The sequence below is a fragment of the Oncorhynchus mykiss genome, chromosome 1, assembly GCF_057628025.1.
Source record: "Oncorhynchus mykiss isolate SJ-2025 chromosome 1, ASM5762802v1, whole genome shotgun sequence".
Taxonomy (NCBI): Eukaryota; Metazoa; Chordata; class Actinopteri; order Salmoniformes; family Salmonidae; genus Oncorhynchus; species Oncorhynchus mykiss.
Window position 1 is genome coordinate 14242420 of NC_143022.1, and position 22908 is coordinate 14265327.

General features: G+C 43.6%; 1 protein-coding gene across 5 annotated transcripts in view; it reads right to left on the minus strand.

The window, feature by feature from the left end:
- LOC110537194 (choline transporter-like protein 5-B) overlaps positions 1–22908 on the minus strand; it is a 96460-nt gene that overhangs the window by 56323 nt on the left and 17229 nt on the right. Inside the window, exon 1 of one of the 5 annotated variants that reach the window (XM_090183185.1) lies at positions 9402–9609. The exons of 2 other annotated variants lie outside the window; for them this stretch is intronic. In XM_090183185.1, coding sequence (XP_090039311.1) covers positions 9402–9438 — 37 coding nt within the window. In that variant the 5' untranslated portion in view covers positions 9439–9609. Of the gene's footprint in view, positions 1–9401; positions 9615–22908 lie in introns of those variants that run through there. 2 more of the 5 variants (XM_090183188.1, XM_090183176.1) reach the window with 2 other exon arrangements.

Genomic DNA, 22908 nt, shown 5'->3' on the forward strand with positions numbered 1-22908 from the left:
TATTTTAGACATGGACACACACACACACTCTTTCTCTCTAAACAGTTCCCTCTCTCTCACTATTCCTCAGGGGCACCAAACCTGGTCTAGGCCTGGGATCATCACCTAGATTCAGCCACGGGCCAATTTTTTCTTGAGCAGAAGGTCAGGGTGCCGGAACAAAATTACAAATCATTTGTGGACGGCAAATGGACTACAAGAAGTCAGACTAAAACATAATCATTTCAAACCTTGCTTACATCCTAAGTATACGATCGAATACAGTTGAAGTCGGAAGTTTACATACGCCTCAGACAAATACGTTTAAACTCAGTTTTTCACAATTCCTGACATTTAATCCTAGTAAACATTCCCTGTCTTAGGTCAGAAAGGATCACCACTTTATTTTAAGAATGTGAAATGTCAGAATAATACTAGAGAGAATGATTTATTTCTGCTTTTATTTATTTCATCACATTGGGTCAGAAGTTTACATACACTCAATTAGTATTTGGTAGCATTGCCTTTAAATTGTTTAACTTGGGTCAAACATTTCAGGTAGCCTTCCACAAGCTTCTGCTGACAGAGCTGGTGTAACTGAGTCAGGTTTGTAGGCCTCCTTGCTCACACACGCTTTTTCAGTTCTGCCCACAAATTTTCTATGGGATTGAGGTCAGGGCTTTGTGATGGCCACTCCAATACCTTGACTTTGTTGTCCTTAAGCCATTTTGTCACAACTTTGGTAGTATGCTTGGGGTCATTGTCCATTTGGAAGACCTGTTTGCGACCAAGCTTTAACTTCCTGACTGATGTCTTGAGATGTTGCTTCAATATATCCACACAATTTTCCATCCTCATGTTGCCATCTATTTTGTGAAACGCACCAGTGTCTCCTGCAGCAACGCAACAATTTCAAAGATTCTGAGTTACAGTTCATATAAGGAAATCAGCCAATTTAAATGTATAGATTAGGGACTAATGAATTTACTTCACATGACTGTGAATACAGATGTGTATCCTTCGGTTACAGATAAAAACAAATTTTTAAAGTTAAGGTAAGGGCGTGGATCAGAAAGTAGAGAGAGAGGTAGAGAGGGGCAGAGTAGAGAGGGAGGTAGAGAGAGAGAGACAGTAGAGGGGCAGAGTAGAGAGAGGGGCAGAGTAGAGAGAGAGACAGTAGAGAGAGAGACAGTAGAGGGGCAGAGTAGAGAGACAGTAGAGGGTCAGAGTAGAGAGAGACAGTAGAGGGGCAGAGTAGAGAGCGAGAGAGAGAGGGGCAGAGTAGAGAGAGGGGCAAAGTACATAGGGAGGCAGACTAGAGAGAGAGAGAGGGGTAGAGTGAGAGAAGGGCAGAGTAGAGAGAGGGGCAGAGTAAATAGAGAGGCAGACTAGAGAGAGAGAGGGGGGGGCAGAGTAGAGTGGGAGAAGGCAGAGTAGAAAGAGAGAGAGACAGGGGCAACTCATCCCAAACCATCTCAATTGGGTTGAGGTCGGGTAATTGTGGAAGCCAGGTCATCTGATGCAGCACTGGTGACTGGTGACACTGTCAGTGATTTATTTAGAATTCAAGGCACACTTAACCAGCAAGGCTACCACAGCATTCTGCAGCAATACACCATCCCATCTGGTTTGCGCTCAGTTGGACTATAATTTGTTTTTCAACAGGACAATGACCCAACACAACTCCAGGCTGTGTAAGGCCTATTTGACCAAGAAGGGGAATGATGGGGTGCTGCATCAGATGACCTGGCCTCCACAATCCTCAACCTCAAACAAATTGAGATGGTTTGGGATGAGACGGACTGCAGAGTGAAGGAAAAGCAGCCAACACGTGCTCAGCATGTGTAGGAACTCCTTCAAGACTGTTGAATAAGCATTCCAGGTGAAGCTGGTTGAGAGAATTCCAAGAGTGTGCCGTTGTCATCAAGGCAAAGGGTGGCTATTTAATGAATCTCAAATATATTTTGATTTGTTTAACACTTACTACATGATTCCATATGAGATTTCATAGTTTATGTCTTCACTATTATTCTACAATGTAGAAAATTGTAAAAAAATTAAGAAAAACCCTTCAATGAGTAGATGTCCTAAAACGTTTGACCGGTTGATCTGCTCAGAAAACATAAAATCATACGTGAGCCGCCAGTTCCTCCTTTGAGAGACAAGAACTCATATAACCAACTCCTGAGTCCTCCCTGAGCTTACCTCGGTTCCCCAATAGATCATCTGCCCGTGTAGGTATCAAACCCACAATGTTTAAGTTTACAACCAGCATGTTCCAACCAACTGAGCCCCCGGAACTACACTCGGCTGGAATATCTGGAGTGGACTCTCACTGAGTTAGTACATTAAGACATTACTAGTATTTATAACATCTCCCTGTTACCAGCCTTGTAAACACACCACTGACATCCACTCCGTGGGGGAAAGTGGCAGCAGGGTACAGGATGGGCTCCCACAGGGGGTTTGGGTTAGCATTTCAGTGTCAGCCTCTGGCAGCTAGCCTACAGCAAACAGAGAGGCAGAGTAGAGAGTGTAGAGAGGTAGAGTAGAGAGGGGTAGAGACAGGGGCAGAGTAGAGAGAGAGAGAGGGGGCAGAGTAGAGAGAGAGAGAATGGCAGAGTAGAAAGAGAGAGAAGGGCAGAGTAGAGAGAGAGAGAGAGAGAGGTCCAGAGTAGAGAGAGAGGGGGGGCAGAGTAGAGAGAGAGGGGGGCAGAGTGATGGGCAGAGTGCAGAGAGAGGTAGAGAGAGAAGGGCAGAGTAGAGAGGGAGGTAGAGAGAGAGGGGCAGAGTAGAGAGGGAGGTAGAGAGAGAGGGGCAGAGTAGAGAGGGAGGTAGAGAGAGAAGGGCAGAGTAGAGAGGGAGGCAGAGTAGAGAGAGAGGTAGAGAGAGAGGGGGGCAGAGTAGAGAGAGGTAGAGAGAGAGGGGGGGCAGAGTAGAGAGAGAGGTAGAGAGAGAAGGGCAGAGTAGAGAGGGAGGTAGAGAGAGAGGGGCAGAGTAGAGAGGGAGGTAGAGAGAGAGGGGCAGAGTAGAGAGGGAGGTAGAGAGAGAGGGGCAGAGTAGAGAGGGAGGTAGAGAGAGAGGGGCAGAGTAGACAGGGAGGTAGAGAGAGAGGGGCAGAGTAGAGAGAGAGAGTAGAGAGAGAAGGGCAGAGTAGAGAGGGAGGTAGAGAGAGAGGGGCAGAGTAGAGAGAGAGCTACAGAGAAGGGCAGAGTAGAGAAATAGAGTAGAGAGAGAGAGACATAGTAGAGAGAGAGAGGCAGAGTAGAGAGAGAGAGGCAGAGTAGAGAGAGAGAGGCAGAGTAGAGCGAGAGAGGCAGAGTAGAGCGAGAGAGGCAGAGTAGAGCGAGAGAGGCAGAGTAGAGAGCGAGGGGCTTAGTAGAGAGGGAGGTAGAGAGAGAGGGGCAGAGTAGAGAGGGAGGTAGAGAGAGAGGGGCAGAGTAGAGAGGGAGGTAGAGAGAGAGGGGCAAAGTAGACAGGGAGGTAGAGAGAGAGGGGCAGAGTAGAGAGAGAGGGGCAGAGTAGACAGGGAGGTAGAGAGAGAGGGGCAGAGTAGAGAGGGAGGTAGAGAGAGAGGGGCAGAGTAGAGAGGGAGGTAGAGAGAGAGGGGCAAAGTAGACAGGGAGGTAGAGAGAGAGGGGCAGAGTAGAGAGAGAGGGGCAGAGTAGACAGGGAGGTAGAGAGAGAGGGGCAGAGTAGAGAGAGAGGGACAGAGTAGACAGGGAGGTAGAGATAGAGGGGCAGAGTAGAGAGAGAGGGGCAGAGTAGACAGGGAGGTAGAGATAGAGGGGCAGAGTAGAGAGAGAGGGGCAGAGTAGACAGGGAGGTAGAGAGAGAGGGGCAGAGTAGAAAGAGAGGGGCAGAGTAGACAGGGAGGTAGAGATAGAGGGGCATAGTAGAGAGGGAGGTAGAGATAGAGGGGCAGAGTAGAGAGGGAGGTAGAGAGAGAGGGGCAGAGTAGAGAGGGAGGTAGAGAGAGAGGGGCAGAGTAGAGGGAGGTAGAGAGAGAGGGGCAGAGTACAGAGAGAGGGGCAGAGTAGAGAGGGAGGTAGAGAGAAAGGGGCAGAGTAGAGAGGGAGGTAGAGAGAGGGGCAGAGTAGAGAGAGAGGCAGAGTAGAGAGATAGGGGCAGAGTAGAGAGATAGGGGCAGAGTAGAGAGATAGGGGCAGAGTAGAGAGATAGGGGCAGAGTAGAGAGATAGGGGCAGAGTAGAGAGATAGGGGCAGAGCAGAGCGAGAGACAGGCAGAGTAGAGAGATAGGGGCAGAGTAGAGAGAGAGGGGCAGAGTAGAGAGAGAGGCAGAGTAGAAAGAGAGTGGCAGAGTAGAAAGAGAGTGGCAGAGTAGAGAGAGAGAGGCAGAGGAGAGAGTAGAGTGAGAGACAGGGGCAGAGTAGAGAGTAGAGAGAGAGAGAGAGAGAGAGAGAGAGGGGGGCAGAGTAGAGAGAGGTAGAGAGAGAGGGGGGGCAGAGTAGAGAGAGAGGTAGAGAGAGAAGGGCAGAGTAGAGAGGGAGGTAGAGAGAGAGGGGCAGAGTAGAGAGGGAGGTAGAGAGAGAGGGGCAGAGTAGAGAGGGAGGTAGAGAGAGAGAGGCAGAGTAGAAAGAGAGTGGCAGAGTAGAGAGAGAGAGGCAGAGGAGAGAGTAGAGTGAGAGACAGGGGCAGAGTAGAGAGTAGAGAGAGAGAGAGAGAGAGAGAGAGAGAGAGAGAGAGAGTGGGGCAGAGTAGAGAGAGAGAGCGAGAGAGATCGGAGCAGAGTAGAGAGAGAGTCAGGCAGTGTTTGGGGGATTGTGACCTTGGCTACTTGTGTGATGTAGCAGGGTGTGATGGGACAGAAATGCAGCTAGGTCCCCAGGCATATCAGTAGCAGCCCAGTGTTCCTGTGAAATTAGTCTCTCATGCTGGATCAGTGACAAGCTCAACGGGCTTTGGTTTGGGTTTATATGGATTTTAAGGTTGAGTCACGGGAATGACGCCTGTTTCTTCATCTCCGTCTTGTGTAATGTGTAGGTTCAGGGAAAGACAGCACAGCTTAAATGCTTAGCTACACATAAACACACACAATGTTTCTTTATTGTCATTCACACACTAAATATTGCATTTCAGACTGCCTCCTCTCCCTAACTACAGCGGAGCTTCAATGTCGAGCATAACAACTCGCTAATGCGACTCTGTTGTCAATTTGCCTGAGGTTGCATGGGGTGTTACAGGACCCAAAGCAATCAGACTTACTTGACTTCACTGATTAAGTGACAGTAAGAATCGGTTCTGGATCAGCCTCCTAACGTGATCAATGTCAGTAAGAACACTGGGTTATCCTCAGGATACAGGATTCTCATAAGCGTATGCCTCTACCACTCTCTCCTTTCCTTCTCATCTCTCACAGTCATTTTGTCATTCAGATCAGCCTGGAGTTGGCTGAGAAACCGGTGCAACGCAGCACATCCCTGAGGTGTTATGCAAGTCCCTCACCTCCCCACATACAGAATAAATAACACAGGGAGCAACAGTAGCTGACTTTCATCTCAGGATAATGATCCATCTGAGTGGAATCTGTTGATAGACCTGAATCATTCAGTACAGTGTGTTGCTCTCAACCAAAGTCCTCATCACCAACCTCACAGTAGCAGGGACTGAAGCTGTTTTCTATGTGTGTTGTAACGGCAGCTGTCTCACTCACTATACACAGTTTGTATCGTTGAGTTGTGTTTAATAAATCATTGTCAGTTTTAATCAATCAGCACAATCATCCACAATTACATTAGAGCCACTCGTTGTATAATGTCAGTTAGCCCACTACCCCAACAAAGAGCGGGACTGTATTCATACTGCAAACGGGATATCCAAAGCCTTCGTGCATAGCGTTGCCTGTAACAAGGAGACACAGCTGGACATTTAGAGCCAACTCTGTTCACTTCGCACAGGGTTTACAAAAGGCAGTTCATGTTTGCCTGTCGTGATACGAAGCCAGTTTGTGGTAGTATTTACTGTCTCAAGCCTGCCAGCACTGTGAATACCTTTCTGTAGTCTCTAAAAACATCAGGGAACCGTGATATCCTGCTGTAGTAGCCAGAGAAAAGCACTGTAGAATTTCATAGGGGAAGAACCTCATTCAATAGAATGAGTAGGAGCATTATAAAGCGTAAATTAAAGTGTGTAGGAGTACCACCCAGCGATCATCAGTCTTCATATTACGTGTGATAGCAGAGGCAACTAACAGCGGCAGGTAGCCTAGTGGTTAGAGCGTTGGGCCAGTAATTGAAAGGTTGCTAGATCGAATCCCTGAGTTGACAAGGTAAAAATCTGTCGTTCTGCCCCTGAACAAGGCAGTTAACACACTGTTCCTCGGTAGGCCGCCATTGTAAATAAGAATTTGTTCTTAACTGATTTGCCTAGTTAAATAAAGGTTCAATAAAAAGCCAATCATTGCACTTATTCCTGTCTGAAGGGATGAGGCATCTGAACTATGACCGCAGCAGTTTATAAGGAGAGGAGAGTCTTTGAAAAAAGTATTCCTAGCTCTTTGTCAGCCTCTGTGAAAAGTCTGCATTGCCTGGGTGTGAGAATGCCACGCTCAGGCAACCTGACCATGTGAGAAATGTGTTAATTAACAAGGTGACCAGCTCAACACTTTTGTTGCTGAACGAGACTCAATCTAAACAGTAACTTACAAACTTCAGTATTTTCTACTTTTCTGAATGACAACTTCATTCAGGATGCATTAGTGATGAACGTATTGGCTGTGGATCCATTATAATAGGTTGAGGATGAATGAAGGGACTGTCTATGACTGTGCAAATGTATGATTTAACATTTTTATTTGTCTGTAAAAATGCACTAGAAGTGTGAATGTTGGTGTGTGATGGAAAATGCACAAATTGAGCATGTCTGCAAGTGTGCATTGATTCGATGTGTATTGGTGCTTGATTGACTAGTGTGCCTGTGTGTGTGTGTGTGTGTGTGTGTGTGTGACCATTCACCACGCATTTCCATTTGCTAGAGAGGCAGGTTGGCGAGGACTATAGAGTTTTTGCACCTATCATCCCTCTCTGCATGACAGCCCTGCCCTGAGCTGCCTGTGAAAGGCCATTTGGACAGGCTGGCTGACTGAGCACCAGCACCAGAGATGCCACTTGGACACAGCAGCTGACCTGAACATGGGGAGTCGGCACAACTCCATCCCATAGTCCACTGGCTGAGTCTCCAACTGCCCAGGCTGCATTTAAAGATGCAGGGCCTCGTTTCCTTTTCAGACGGAGGAGCGTAAGATTATCACAAATCTCTAAACAATAAACACCAAAATGTGGCATTGGCACAAGCATGATCAACTCACATGTACCATAAGCATGATCAACTCACGTGTACCATAAGCATGATCAACTCACGTGTACCATAATCATGATCAACTCACGTGTACCATAATCATGATCAACTCACGTGTACCATAATCATGATCAACTCACGTGTACCATAAGCATGATCAACTCACGTGTACCATAATCATGATCAACTCACGTGTACCATAATCATGATCAACTCACGTGTACCATAATCATGATCAACTCACGTGTACCATAAGCATGATCAACTCACGTGTACCATAATCATGATCAACTCACGTGTACCATAATCATGATTAACTCACGTGTACCATAAGCATGATCAACTCACGTGTACCATAAGCATGATCAACTCACGTGTACCATAAGCATGCACTATTCATTGTAAAATGCTGATGTTCGGAACATCATTCTGTACTGTACGTACAGCTTCCTCTGCTTCAACACAATGTTCAAGTGTGGGCTGAATTCTGAGTGGGCAGTTGGAGGTCTCAAGAGATGGCAGCGAGAGTCTATTTCACTGCAGCCAATCCTCATCTCCAGCTGACAGGCTACAAACATGATTGGCAGGGGCCTGGAGTCATGGGAACTGAGTGAAACCCTGGGTCAGTGTGTAGGGAGAGATGAGAGACACTGCAGCTTTCCCATGAAGTCATACTGAGTAGACTGACTATGTCACTTACTGACAATGACAATGCTATACACATCTGCCAGTTGTCACAGCATGAACTGGGCTGGTTGAATTAGCAGTCTTTTGACAAATTCACCAATAATATGGATGGCTTGAGCCTAATTATAATGAATGATCATGTACAGAAATGATTGATTATAATGAGGGTTCACCTCCTATGATAATGACTGTAAAACCGTTACTTATAAGATACCATGACATGCACTGTCTATAATAACCAACAGACACGAGTCATAAAGCCCTTGATGTATTGACTGTTATACTGTAATTACATAAGCCATGGCTTGCATATCTCTGCATGCACTACTATAAGGGAAAGGGAAAGATGGATACCTAGTCAGTTGTACAACTGAATTCCTTCAACTGAAATGGATCTTCTGAATCAGAGAGGTGCGGGGGCTGCTTTAATCAACATCCACGTCTACGTATTAGCGCTCCTTTGTCTGACAATCTGTGGTAAACTGTGTTATTACCGTGTTACTGTTTATGAAAGCTGTCGTTTCACAATTGAAACACTGTAGTAATGTGGTTTCTATGGCATCTGGCACGAGTCCCGGATTTTCATAGACAACCTAACAAAGAGGACCAGCTAATGGACAGTAAATCTTCACAGAGATTGAATATCCATATGCCGACCAGAGGACAACTCTCACTTCGGGACAAAGGGAAAAATCTATTGTCTTTTACATCGTTTGCCTTGTATTTGCCAAATAACAACGGACATGGTTCATAAGTATTGTTGTTCGTCTTGGATTTCAGATGCAATTCACTTTTTTTCTTCATCAAAACAATACCTTTATGTCTTTCGTCTGCTGTCAACGGTTGGGGAAAAGAAAACAGTCTTAAATCGTTAGAATTAGGCTATAGTATGTGTTTAATACTGTAACAATAACATGTCGTACCAATTCGGTTAGCTAGGTACACTACATGCCAAGTGTCAATCCCCAAGAGGATGCCCTGTATTATGTGAAAAAATACATTTAAAACTACGGTCGACTTCCACAGCAAACTACGATTGATAGTTTCACTGGTGTTACATTTCATGATTCGAGTGACAGAAACAATATCTTAACGTTACCATGTTTATATCCAGTAACCTACTTTCAAATTAAAATATTATCGCGAAGCAATTTCTAATTTGGTAGGAGGCTCCATTCATGATTCATTATCGGCATCCAGTTGTAGCGCTTTCTATGAACGTTACATTGACATAACATTGTTACATTGTATCTTGCTTCAATGTTACATTTTGTAAATCAGCCCTAGCGCGAAGAGCCGCCCCAATAACCAAAGTCAAGAATAGCGTTTGAAGAATATCGTTGTTGGCTACCCTTTGTTGTCTTGAAGAAAGAACTTGAGGTTATCGACGTTAAACAAGCACGAATGTGGCGACTCACCATAGTATGAAGGAGGAATGTCTGTCTTTCTAGCCATTGTACCTCAGACAGGAGATTCTGCACCGTCTTTGAGATGGCATATGAGGCTTCAGATGTGAATACAGCGTTTGAATGGCCCAGTCTACGTAAATACAGCAGCTCCAGCCCTTGGTCTCCGCCACGCAGCTGAGCGTCAGCGGTGTTTACAGCACCATGTATTGTCATCAACTGTGTGATTAAAACCCTTAAAGGCACACAGACACCAGGGCTGATTGCAATGAAAATGCTTTACATGAATCTCGATGTAGACCTGATTCACACTTGACACATAGTGACAATCATCTATATTGTGAATGTATTAGTCAAATTTGAAAGCAATATGGTCACACTACAGTTGGTCATGCTTTATTTGGATAGTCTGGATAGTACATCTGTGGATGCTCTATCATCAAACGATCTGTCGATAAGAAACTCCATGCTAAGGTTACAGTTAGGGTTAGGATCAGTATAAAGGTTAGGGTTAGGATCAAAATAAAGGTTAGGATAAGGGTTGAGGTTAGGGTTAGGATCACAATAAAGGTTAGGGTAAGTTTGAGTTTAGGGTTAGGGTTAGGATAAGGGTTACGGTTAGGGTAAGGGTTGAGGTTAGGGTTAGGATAAGGGTTACGGTTAGGGTTAGGATCAGAATAAAGGTTAGGATAAGGGTTAAGTTTAGGGTTAGGATAAGGGTTAAGGTTAGGGTTAGGGTTAGTAGCTAGTTGAAATGTTACTGATAGTCTGTAGAGCATCTACAGTTGGAATATCCAAATAAAGTCAGCCTACTATATCCCTCTTTATAAAATGGGGTGGTACGAGCCTTTAAATGCTGATTGGCTGACAGCCGTGGTATATCAGACCGAATACCCCAGGTATTGACAAAACATGTATTTTTACTGCTCTAATTACATTGGTAACCAGTTTATAACAGCAATAAGGCACCTCAGGGGTTTGTGGTATATGGCCAATATACCACGGCTAAGGGCTGTATCCAGGCACTCCGCGTTGCGTCATGCTAAGAACAGCCCTTAGCCGTGGTATATTGCCAATATACCACCCCTCCTTGTGCCTTATTGCTTAATTATGCTACTGTATATGTGACATTATGAATGTTTGCTAGCCTATGCAGTGTTTCCTCCTTCCAGTAACACATTTGTGTTGTAGCCCTTGACAAACTCACCTTATTCAACTAAATTAGTGTGTAGGAGTACCACACAGCGATCATCAGTCTTCATATTACGTGTGGTAGCAGAGGCACCTAAAAAGCCAATCACGGCAGCTATTCGTTTGCGAAGGGATGACGCATCTCATTTAGGGTTTGATGATTAGTTGACAAGTTGAATCGGGTGTGTTTTTCCGGGGCCACAGCAAAAATGTGTACTGTTGGGGGGGTACTGGAGGACTGGAGTTTGTAAACATTGGCCCATAGCTTTCTCTCAAACAGCTTTCACTATTTTACTGTGAAAAATCTCTTGAGTTTAACATGGACCCTTTGTGATGAAACACTGCCCTCTGCAGGGCTTCTTGTGACAGCACAGATCCTATCTATATTTTACAGCTACAGAGCCTTCACAAAGTATTCATACCCCTTGACTTATTCCACATTTTGTTGTTTTACAGCCTGAATTCAAAACGAATTAAATAGATTTTTGTACTCACCCATCTACACACAATACCCCATAATGATAAAAACTTAAAACGTGTTTTTAGAAATTGTTGCCAATTTATTGGAAATAAAAAAACAGAAATATCTAATTTACTTTCAATATTCACACCCCCGAATCAATACTTTGTAGAAGCACCTTTGGTGGCAAGAACAGCTCTAGTTGTCTTGGGTATGTCTGTATCAGCTATGCATATCTGGATTTGGGGATTTTCTTCCATAATTTCTTGCAGATCTTCTCAAGCTCTGTTAAATTAGATGGGGATCAGTTGTGAACAGCAATCTTCAAGTATTCCCACAGATTTTCAATGGGATTCAAGTCTGGGCTTTGGCTGGTCCACTCAAGGACTTTCACATTCTTGTTCTGAAGCCATTCCAGCGTTGTTTTGGCTGTATGCTTCAGGTCATTGTCCTGTTGGAAAGATCACCTGTACTCCACACACAGAGATGCATAGAAAGCTCGCCCTCCATTTGGTAAAACCGACCACAACTTTATCCTCCTGATTCCTGCTTACAAGCAAAAATTAAAGCAGGAAGCACCAGTGACTCGGTCTATAAAAAAGTGGTCAGATGAAGCAGATGCTAAACTACTGGACTGTTTTGCTATTGTAACGGATTTGAAACAGCTAGCTTATTTAGCGGTGGTGCGCGCTAAATAGCGTTTCAATCGGTGACGTCACTTGCTCTGAGACCTTGAAGTAGTAGTTCCCCTTGCTCTGCAAGGGCCGTGGCTTTTGTGGAGCGATGGGTAACGATGCTTCGTGGGTGACTGTTGTTGATGTGTGCAGAGGGTCCCTGGTTCGCGCCCGGGTATGGGCGAGAGGACGGTCTAAAGTTATACTGTTACACTATCACAGACTGGAACATGTTCTGGGATTCTTCCGATGACATTGAGGAGTACATCACATCAGTCACTGGCTTTATCAATAAGTGCCCATCGTCCCCAAAGTGACCGTACGTACATACCCCAAACAGAAGCCAGGGATTACAGGCAACATTCACACTGAGCTAAAGGTAGAGCTGCCGCTTTCAAGGTGCAGGACTCTAACCCGGAAGCTTACAAGAAATCCTGCTATGCCCTGCGATGAACCATCAAACAGGCAAAGCGTCAATACAGGGCTAAGATTGAATCATACTATACCGGCTCCAATGCTCGTCTTATGTGGCAGGGCTCGCAAACTATTACAGACTACAAAGGGAAGCACAGCCGCGAGCTGCCCAGTGACACGAGCCTACCAGACGAGCTAAATCACTTCTACAGTGCCTTGCGAAAGTATTCGGCCCCCTTGTACTTTGCGACCTTTAGCCACATTTCAGGCTTCAAACATAAAGATATAAAACTGTATTTTTTTGTGAAGAATCAACAACAAGTGGGACACAATCATGAAGTGGAACGACATTTATTGGATATTTCAAACTTTTTTAACAAATCAAAAACTGAAAAATTGGGCGTGCAAAATTATTCAGCCCCCTTAAGTTAATACTTTGTAGCGCCACCTTTTGCTGCGATTACAGCTGTAAGTCGCTTGGGGTATGTCTCTATCAGTTTTGCACATCGAGATACTGACATTTTTTCCCATTCCTCCTTGCAAAACAGCTCGAGCTCAGTGAGGTTGGATGGAGAGCATTTGTGAACAGCAGTTTTCAGTTCTTTCCACAGATTCACGATTGGATTCAGGTCTGGACTTTGACTTGGCCATTCTAACACCTGGATATGTTTATTTTTGAACCATTCCATTGTAGATTTTGCTTTATGTTTTGGATCATGGTCTTGTTGGAAGACAAATCTCCATCCCAGTCTTAGGTCTTTTGCAGACTCCATCAGGTTTTCTTCCAGAATGGTCCTGTATTTGGCTCCATCCATCTTCCCATCAATTTTAACCATCTTCCCTGTCCCTGCTGAAGAAAAGCAGGCCCAAACCATGATGCTGCCACCACCATGTTTGACAGTGGGGATGGTGTGTTCAGGGTGATGAGCTGTGTTGCTTTTACGCCAAACATAACATTTTGCATTGTTGCCAAAAAGTTCAATTTTGGTTTCATCTGACCAGAGCACCTTCTTCCACATGCTTGGTGTGTCTCCCAGGTGGCTTGTGGCAAACTTTAAACAACACTTTTTATGGATATCTTTAAGAAATGGCTTTCTTCTTGCCACTCTTCCATAAAGGCCAGATTTGTGCAATATACGACTGATTGTTGTCCTATGGACAGAGTCTCCCACCTCAGCTGTAGATCTCTGCAGTTCATCCAGAGTGATCATGGGCCTCTTGGCTGCATCTCTGATCAGTCTTCTCCTTGTATGAGCTGAAAGTTTAGAGGGACGGCCAGGTCTTGGTAGATTTGCAGTGGTCTGATACTCCTTCCATTTCAATATTATCGCTTGCACAGTGCTCCTTGGGATGTTTAAAGCTTGGGAAATCTTTTTGTATCCAAATCCGGCTTTAAACTTCTTCACAACAGTATCTCGGACCTGCCTGGTGTGTTCCTTGTTCTTCATGATGCTCTCTGCGCTTTTAACGGACCTCTGAGACTATCACAGTGCAGGTGCATTTATACGGAGACCTGATTACACACAGGTGGATTGTATTTATCATAATTAGTCATTTAGGTCAACATTGGATCATTCAGAGATCCTCACTGAACTTCTGGAGAGAGTTTGCTGCACTGAAAGTAAAGGGGCTGAATAATTTTGCACGGCCAATTTTTCAGTTTTTGATTTGTTAAAAAAGTTTGATATATCCAATAAATGTCGTTCCACTTCATGATTGTGTCCCACTTGTTGTTGATTCTTCACAAAAAAATACAGTTTTATATCTTTATGTTTGAAGCCTGAAATGTGGCAAAAGGTCGCAAAGTTCAAGGGGGCCGAATACTTTCGCAAGGCACTGTATGTTCGCGTCCAGGTAAGCAACACTGAGGCATGCATGAGAGCATCAGTTGTTCCGGATGACTGTGTGATCACGCTCTCCGTAGCCGGCGTGACTAAGACCATTAAACAGGTCAACGTACACAAGGCTGTGGGGCCAGACGGATTACCAGAACGTGTGCTCTGGGCATGTGCTGACCAACTGGCAGGTGTCTTCACTGACATTTTCAACATGTCCCTGATTGAGTCTGTAATACCAACATGTTTCAAGCAGACCACCATAGTCCCTGCGCACAAGAACACAAAGGCAACCTGCCTAAATGACTACAGACCCGTAGCACTCACGTCCGTAGCCATGAAGTGCTTTGAAAGGCTGGTAATTGCTGACATCAACACCATCATCCCAGAAATCCTATTTGTATACCGCCAAAACAGATCCACAGATGATGTAATCTCCATTCCACTCCACACTGCCCTTTCCCACCTGGACAAAAGGAACAATTATATGAGATTGCTATTCATTGACTACAGCTCAGCGTTTAACACCATAGCACCCTGAAAGCGTATCACTAAGTTAAGGATCCTGGGACTAAACACCTCCCTCTGCAACTGGATCCTGGAATTCCTGACGGGCAGCCCCCAGGTGGTGAGGGTAGGTAGCAACACAACTGCCATGCTGATCCCCAACACTGGAGCCCCCAGGGGTGTGTGCTCAGTCCCCTCCTGTACTCCCTGTTCATCCAAGACTGCATGGCCAGGCACGACACCAACACCATCATCAAGTTTGCAGATGACACAACAGTGGTAGACCTGATCACCGGCATCGACGAGACAGCCTATAGGAGGAGGTCAGAGACCTGGCCGGGTGGTGCCAGAATAACAACCTATCCCTCAACGTAACCAAGACTAAGGAGATGATTGTGGACTACAGGAAAAGGAGGACCGAGTATGCCCCCATTCTCATCAACGGTTTAGTAGTGGAGCAGGTTGAGTGTTTCAAGTTCCTTGGTGTCCACATCACCAACAAACTAGAATGGTCCAAACACACCAAGACAGTCGTGAAGAGGGCACGACAAAGCCTATTCCCCCTCAGGACACTACAAAGATTTGGCATGGGTCCTGAGATCCTCAAAAGGTTCTACAGCTGCAACATCGAGAACTGGTTGCATCACTGCCTGGTAGGGCAATTGCTCGGCCTCCGACCGCTAGGCACTATAGCGGGTAGTGCGTATGGCCCAGTACCTCACTGGGGCCAAGCTTCCTGACGTCCAGGACCTATATAGGCGGTGTCAGAGGAAAGCCCAAAAAATTGTCACTCCAGTCAACCCTAGTCATAGACTGTTCTCTCTGCTACCGCACGGCAAGCGGTACCGGAGCGCCAAGTCCAGGACCAAAAGGCTCCTTAACAGCCATAAGCAGTAAGACTGCTGAACAATTAATCAAATGGCCACCCGGACTATTTACATTGCCCCCCCCCCCCCCCCCCCCTTGGTTTTTACACTGATGCTACTCACTGTTTATCTATGCATAGTCCCTTTACAAACTAACCTGTACCCCCGCACATTGACACGGTACCGGTACCCCCTGTATACAGCCTCGTTATTGTTATGTAATTTTTACTTTAGTATATTTTGTAAATATTTTCTTAACTCTATTTCTTAAACTGCGTTATTGGTTAAGGGCTTGTAAGTAAGCATTTCACGGTAAGGTCTACACCTGTTGTATTCGGCACATGTGACAAATACAATTTGATTTGATTTAACTCCTCAATCCTGCTTAGTAGGATACCCATCATGTGTGGCCAATTATTAGGTGTGGCCAACACACCTGAACACACTGAAATTGACAAGAAAAACTACTGACTGTTGAGAATGAAGTTGATGGTAAACGTATACATACTGTATATTGAAAGGTTTGGATAGTACAACACAGTTTTGGGTCCAATTAACACAAATATAAAAGATGAAGATGATGCATTGAATTCAAAGACATGGCATCTTCACACACGCACACACACACACACACACACACACACACACACACACACACACACACACACACACAGGCTACATTATATGGGCATGGCCAGAGAGTGGCAGCAGAAGGTAGAAAAAGCCATAGAGTATAAAGTAGGCTATAGGTTTGATCCTGGCAGGATGTAGTATCTGAAGTACTTTAACATAAAATATAATGACTTTATCATTATTTTACAACCTATGTCTCGTCATCAAATAAGAGGGAATCTGTTAAAATTCCACTATGATTATTAAAGTACAATTGTTCTTTGATACTAAACTAATCAACTCCAAGTGGCTTAGCAACCACAAGAACACCGTCCCTGATTATGTGGCCTGATTACCAAAGCATTTACACCCAAAACTGCTTTCTCTCTCTAATGCTGCTGTCGATGAAACCCATTTAAATTACTCAAGTTGCCCAAGGGCAATCATTAAAAAGGGATTGACTTCCTCCAGGCAGATCAGATGGTGATTTACTGATTTTCTGCACTGAAATGAGGAGTAGTTTATAGAGAAGAAAATTGTAGTAACTGTTTCCTGCTTTACAGATTATACATTTAGATTAGTCCTGGAGATCAGAATGCATTCAATGCAGTTTGAGATATTTAATTCCCTCAAAAATATACACTATAGCTCTGGTATTAACGATGACATCCAATCCACTACAGTTTTATTGACCTAAGTTGCTCATGCAATCTCTTGTGATGCCTTTCTACGCTAAACTATAAGTGGTGTATATACAGTACGTACTTGGCTGTAGATTGCATTTGGATTACTGTTACAGAGCTATTTGGGTTGTTAATTGGATTTGTTCTGACATTTCTAGATTTCTTTGTAAAAAATATATATGTGTATTTATATATATAAAAAGAAAAACCCTTGAATGAGTAGGTGTGTCCAAACTTTTGACTGGTACTGTATATATATAAAAAAAAATAAAAAAAATGTGATATTTCATAGTTTTGATTTCTTCGCTATTATTCTACACTGTAGAATACAGCAAAAATGAAGAAAAACCCTTGAATGAGTAGGTGCGTCCAAACTTTTGACTGATACTGTATACTGTGTTGGGGCATGCTCCAACACTCAGACATAATTTACAAACGAAGCATTTTAGTTTAGTGAGTCCTCCAGATCAGAGGCTATAGGGATGACCAGGGATGTTCTCTGTTTAGTGAGTCCTCCAGATCAGAGGCTATAGGGATGACCAGGGATGTTCTCTGTTTAGTGAGTCCTCCAGATCAGAGGCTATAGGGATGACCAGGGATGTTCTCTGTTTAGTGAGTCCTCCAGATCAGAGGCTATAGGGATGACCAGGGATGTTCTCTGTTTAGTGAGTCCGCCAGATCCGAGGCTATAGGGATGACCAGGGATGTTCTCTGTTTAGTGAGTCCTCCAGATCAGAGGCTATAGGGATGACCAGGGATGTTCTCTGTTTAGTGAGTCCTCCAGATCAGAGGCTATAGGGATGACCAGGGATGTAATCTGTTTAGTGAGTCCGCCATATCAGAGGCTATAGGGATGACCAGGGATGTTCTCTGTTTAGTGAGTCTGCCATATCCGAGGCTATACGGATGACCAGGGATGTTCTCTGTTTAGTGAGTCCTCCAGATCAGAGGCTATAGGGATGACCAGGGATGTTCTCTGTTTAGTGAGTCCTCCAGATCAGAGGCTATAGGGATGACCAGGGATGTTCTCTGTTTAGTGAGTCCGCCATATCAGAGGCTATAGGGATGACCAGGGATGTTCTCTGTTTAGTGAGTCTGCCATATCCGAGGCTATACGGATGACCAGGGATGTTCTCTTGCTAAATGTGTGAATTGGACGATTTTCCTGTCAAAATGTAACGAGGACTTTTGAGTGTCAGGGAAAATGTGTGGAGTACATTATTTTCTAAGGAAAATATGCATAAGACCAATATGCAAGAAATAAAATAATAATATGACCTATTATTATTATTATATTAACTCTACTTCTGCATGCTTATTAAATCAAATAACAGTTTATTGGTTGCTTACACAGTTTAGCAGATATTATAGCAGGAGAAGCCACATGCTTATGTTACTAGCTCCTAACAATGCAGTATAATGTTAAATATTTGTGAACTTGTTGGACACTTTACTGCATTGTTAGGAGCTAGTAACATAAGCATGTGGCTTCTCCTGCTATAATATCTGTTAAACTGTGTAAGAAAACAATACACTTTTATTTGATTTAATAAGCATGCAGAAGTAGACTTAATATAATAATAATTATTATTATTAGTATTATTTAATTCCTTGCATGTTGGTCTTATGCATGTCATACATGAATCATGCATGTCTTATAATTGATATACAGTTGAAGTCAGAAGTTTACATACACTTAGGTTGGAGTCATTAAAACTCGTTTTTCAACCACTTAACACATTTCTTGTTAAAACCTGTTGAGTGTAGGGGGCAGTATTTTGATGTTTGGATGAAGAACGTACCCAAATTAAACTGCCTATTTCTCAGGCCTGGCAGCGAGAATATGCATATAATTGTCAGATTAGGATAGAAAACACTCTAAAGTTTCCAAAACTGTCAAAATATTGTCTGTGAGTATAACAGAACTGATATTGCAGGCGAAAACCTGAGGAAAATCCAACTAGGAAGTGTCTCTTATTTTGAAAGCTCCCTGTTCCATTGCATGCCTTCCCTCCATTTAAAGGGATATCAACCAGATTCCTTTTCCTATGGCTTCCACATGGTCTGAACAGTCTTTAGACATAGTTTCAGGCTTTTATTCTGAAAAATTTGCAAGAAAGATCCCATCGCGTCAGTGGATGGCTGGGTGCCAGCAGCGTTTTGCATTCACCAATAGAGTGGAGCAGACATTTTCTCTCTCACTCCTATTGAAAAAGCTAAGGTCCAGCTGAAATATTATCGATTATATATTGTAAAAACAACCTGAGGGTTGATTATAAAAAACATTTGACATGTTTCTAAGAACTTTACGGAAACTATTTGGAATTTTCGTCTGGCCCGTCACATAATGCGCCAACAAAATTGAGGTATTTTGGATATAAAAATAATCTTTATGGAACAAAAGGAACATTTATTGTGTAACTGGGAGTCTCGTGAGTGAAAACATCCGAAGATCATCAAAAGTAAGCGATTCATTTTATTGCTTTTCTGACTTTCGTGACCAATCTACTTTGCTGCTAGCTGTTTGTAATGTTTTGTCTGCTGAGAGAGATGTCCTTACATAAACGCTTGGTATGCTTTCGCCGAAAAGCTTTTTTGAAATCTGATATGCCAGGTGGATTAACAACAAGCTAAACTATGTTTTGCTATATTGCACTTTTAATTTCATGAAAATTTAATATCAAGAAGCATCAAGAAGTTTAACAAACTACAGTTTTGGCAAGTCGGTTAGGACATCTACTTTGTGCATGACACATGCAATTTTCCAACAATTGTTTACAGACAGATTATTTCACTTATAATTCACTGTATCACAATTCTAGTGGGTCAGAAGTTTACGTACATTAAGTTGACTGTGCCTTTAAACAGCTTGGAAAATTCCAGAAAATTATGTCATGACTTTAGAAGCTTCTGATAGGCTTATTGACATCATTTGAGTCAATTGGAGGTGTACCTGTGGATGTATTTCAAGGCCTACCTTCAAACTCAGTGCCTCTTTGCTTGACATCATGGGAAAATCAAACGATATCAGCCAAGACCTCAGAAAAAAATGTGTAGACCTCCACAAGTCTGGTTCTTTCACGCCTTCTGCCAAAGTCGGTTCCTCTCCTTTTTCGGGCGGTGTTCGGCGGTCGCCGTCAACGGTCTTCTAGTCATCGCCGATCCATTTCTCATTTTCCATTTGTCTTGTCTTGTTTTCCCACACACCTGGTTTTCATTCCCTCTTTACGTGTTGTGTATTTAACCCTCTGTTCCCCCCATGTCTTTGTGTTGTATTGTTTGTTGTAATTTCTTGTGCACATGTTGACTGGTGCGCGTCGGGTTTTGTACCCAAGTTGTTGTATTCTTAATGCCATTGGTTTTGGAATTAAACTGCTCCGGCTATTACCCAGTTCTGCTCTCCTGCGTCTGACTTCCCTGCCACCAGTTACGCACCCCTTACAGGTTCATCCTTGAGAGCCGAAGAACACTATCCCAACCTTGAAGTACAGGGGTGGCAGCATCATGTTGTGGGGGTGCTTTGCTGCAGGAGGGACTGGTGTACTTCACAAAATGTATGGCATCACGAGGAAGGACAATTTTGTGGATATATTGAGGCAACATCTCAAGACATCAGTTAAAGCTTGGTCACAAATGGTTCTTCCAAATCGACAATGACCCCAAGCATAGTTCCAAAGTTGTGGCAAAACGGCTTACGGGCAACAAAGTCAAGGTATTGGAGTGGCCATCACAAAGCCCTGACCTCAATCCTATAGAAAATGTGTGGGAGCAAGGAGGCCAACAAACCTGACTCAGTTACACCAGCTCTGTCAGGAGCTGACAGGCTACCCGAAACGTTTTGGAAACGTCCAAGGCTAGCCGAAACGTTTGACCCAGGTTGAACAATTTAAAGACGATTGAGTGTATGTAAACATCTAACCCACTGGGAATGTGATGAAAGAAATAAAAGCTGAAATAAATCATTCTCTCTACTATTATTCTGACCTAAGACGGAATTTTTACTAGGATTAAATGTCAAGAAATGTGAAAAACTGAGTTTAAATGTATTTGGCCAAGGTGTATGTAAACTTCCGACTTCAACTGTTTTATACCAACCTGGTCTCATCGCATTTCGTATTATTCTGTACATAAAAACGCTATGCAAGTATGATCTGTTCTGTTTCATATGGTATGTATTAGTTTGTAGATGTCCATCACCCGTTTAATTTAATATGTTGCGAATTACAATTCGTATAATACTATACATTTCAGAAAGTATTCCAACCCCTTGGCTTTTCCCACATTTTGTTGTGTTACAGCCTAATTCTAAAATTGATTAAATCATTTTTTTCTTCATCAATCTACACACAATACCACATAAGAGAAAGTAAAAACTGTTTTTTAGAAATGTCACATTTACATAAGCATTCAGACCCTTTGGCAGCGATTACAGCCTCGAGTCTTCTTGGGTATGACGCTACAAGCTTGGCACAACAGTATTTGGGGAGTTTCTCCCATTCTTCTCTGCAGATCCTCTTAAGCTCTGTCAGGTTGGATGGGGAGTTCTTCTGCACAGCTATTTTCAGGTTTCTCCAGAGATGTTCGATCAGGTTCAAGTCGGGGCTCTGGCTGGGCCACTCAAGGTCATTCAGAGACTTGTCCTGAAGCCGCTCCTGCGTTGTTTTGACTGTGTGCTTTGGGTTGTTGTCCTGTTGGAAGGTGAACCGTCGCCCCTGTCTGACATCCTGAGCGCTTTGGAGCAGGTTTTTATCAAGGACCTCTCTGTACTTTTCTCCATTCATCTTTCCCTCAATCTAGACCAGTCTCCCTGTCACTGAAAATCATCCCCCCAGCATGATGCTGCCACCACAATGCTTCACCGTAGGGATGGTGCTAGGTTTCCTCCAGACGTGACACTTGGCATTCAGGTTTTTATCAAGGATCTCTCTGTACTTTTCTCCATTCATCTTTCCCTCAATCCAGACTAGTCTCCCTGTCGCTGAAAAACATCTCCCCAGCATGATGCTGACACCATGCGTCACCTTAGGGATTGTGCCAGGTTTCCTCCAGACGTGATGCTTGGCATTCAGGCCAAAAAGTTCCATCTTGGTTTCATCAGACCAGAGAATCTTGTTTCTCATGGTCTGAGAGTCCATTAAGTCCCTTTTGGCAAACCCCAAGCGGGCTGTCATGTGCCTTTTACTGAGGAGTGGCTTCCATCTGGCCTCTCTACCATAAAGGCCTGATTGGTGGAATGCTGCAGAGATGGTTGTCCTTCTGGAAGGTTCTCCCATCTCCAAAGAGAAACTCTAGAGCTCTGTCAGAGTGACCATTGGGTTCTTGGTCACCTCCTTGACCAAGGCCCTTCCCCCAATTGCTCAGTTTGGCAAAGCGGCCAGCTCTAGGAAGAGTCTTGGTGGTTCCAAACGTCTTCCATTTAAGGATGATGGAGGCCACTGTTATTGGGGACCTTCAATGCTGCAGAAATGTTTTAGTACCCTTTCCCAGATCTGTGCCTCAACGCAATCCTGTCTCGCAGCTCTATGGACAATTCCTTCGACCTCGACCAGGTCCTTCGACCTGGCTTTTGCTCTGACAAGAACTGTCAACTGTGGGACCTTATATAGACAGGTGTGTGCCTTTCCAAATCATGTCAAATCAATTGAATTTACCACAGGTGGACTCCAATCAAGTTGTAGAAACATCTCATGGATGATCAATGGAAACAGGATGCACCTGAGCTAAATTTGGTGTCTCGTAGCAAAGGGTCTGAATACTTAAGTAAATAAGGTATTTTTGTTTTTATTTGTAATATATTTGCACCAAAAAAAGAAGAATCTTTTACATTGTGGGTTATTTTGTGTAGACTGATGAGTATACATTTTTTTAAATGTATTTTGGATTAAGGCTGTAATAAAATGGCTGTAATAAAAGGCCATAAAAGTCTCATATAATATGTTGAAAAGGGGAAGGGGTCTGAATACTTTCTGAATGCACTGTATGTTCCGAATCTGAAAAATCTACAATATGTTAAGAATTCTCAAAATGTACTATATGTTACGAATTTGCAAAACGTATGATATGATATGAATTCTAGATAGGTAGCTAGGTAGCTAATGTTAGTTTGCTGGCTAAAGTTAGTCAGGCTAGGGGTTAGGGGCTAGGGTTAAGGTTAAGATTAAAGTTAAGTTTAGGAGTTAGGTTAAAGGGTTAAGGTTACGGGACTGGCTAGCTAAAACGGTTAAGGTTAGTGTTAGGGGAAGGCTTAGCTAACATGCTAAGTAGTTGCAAAGTAGCA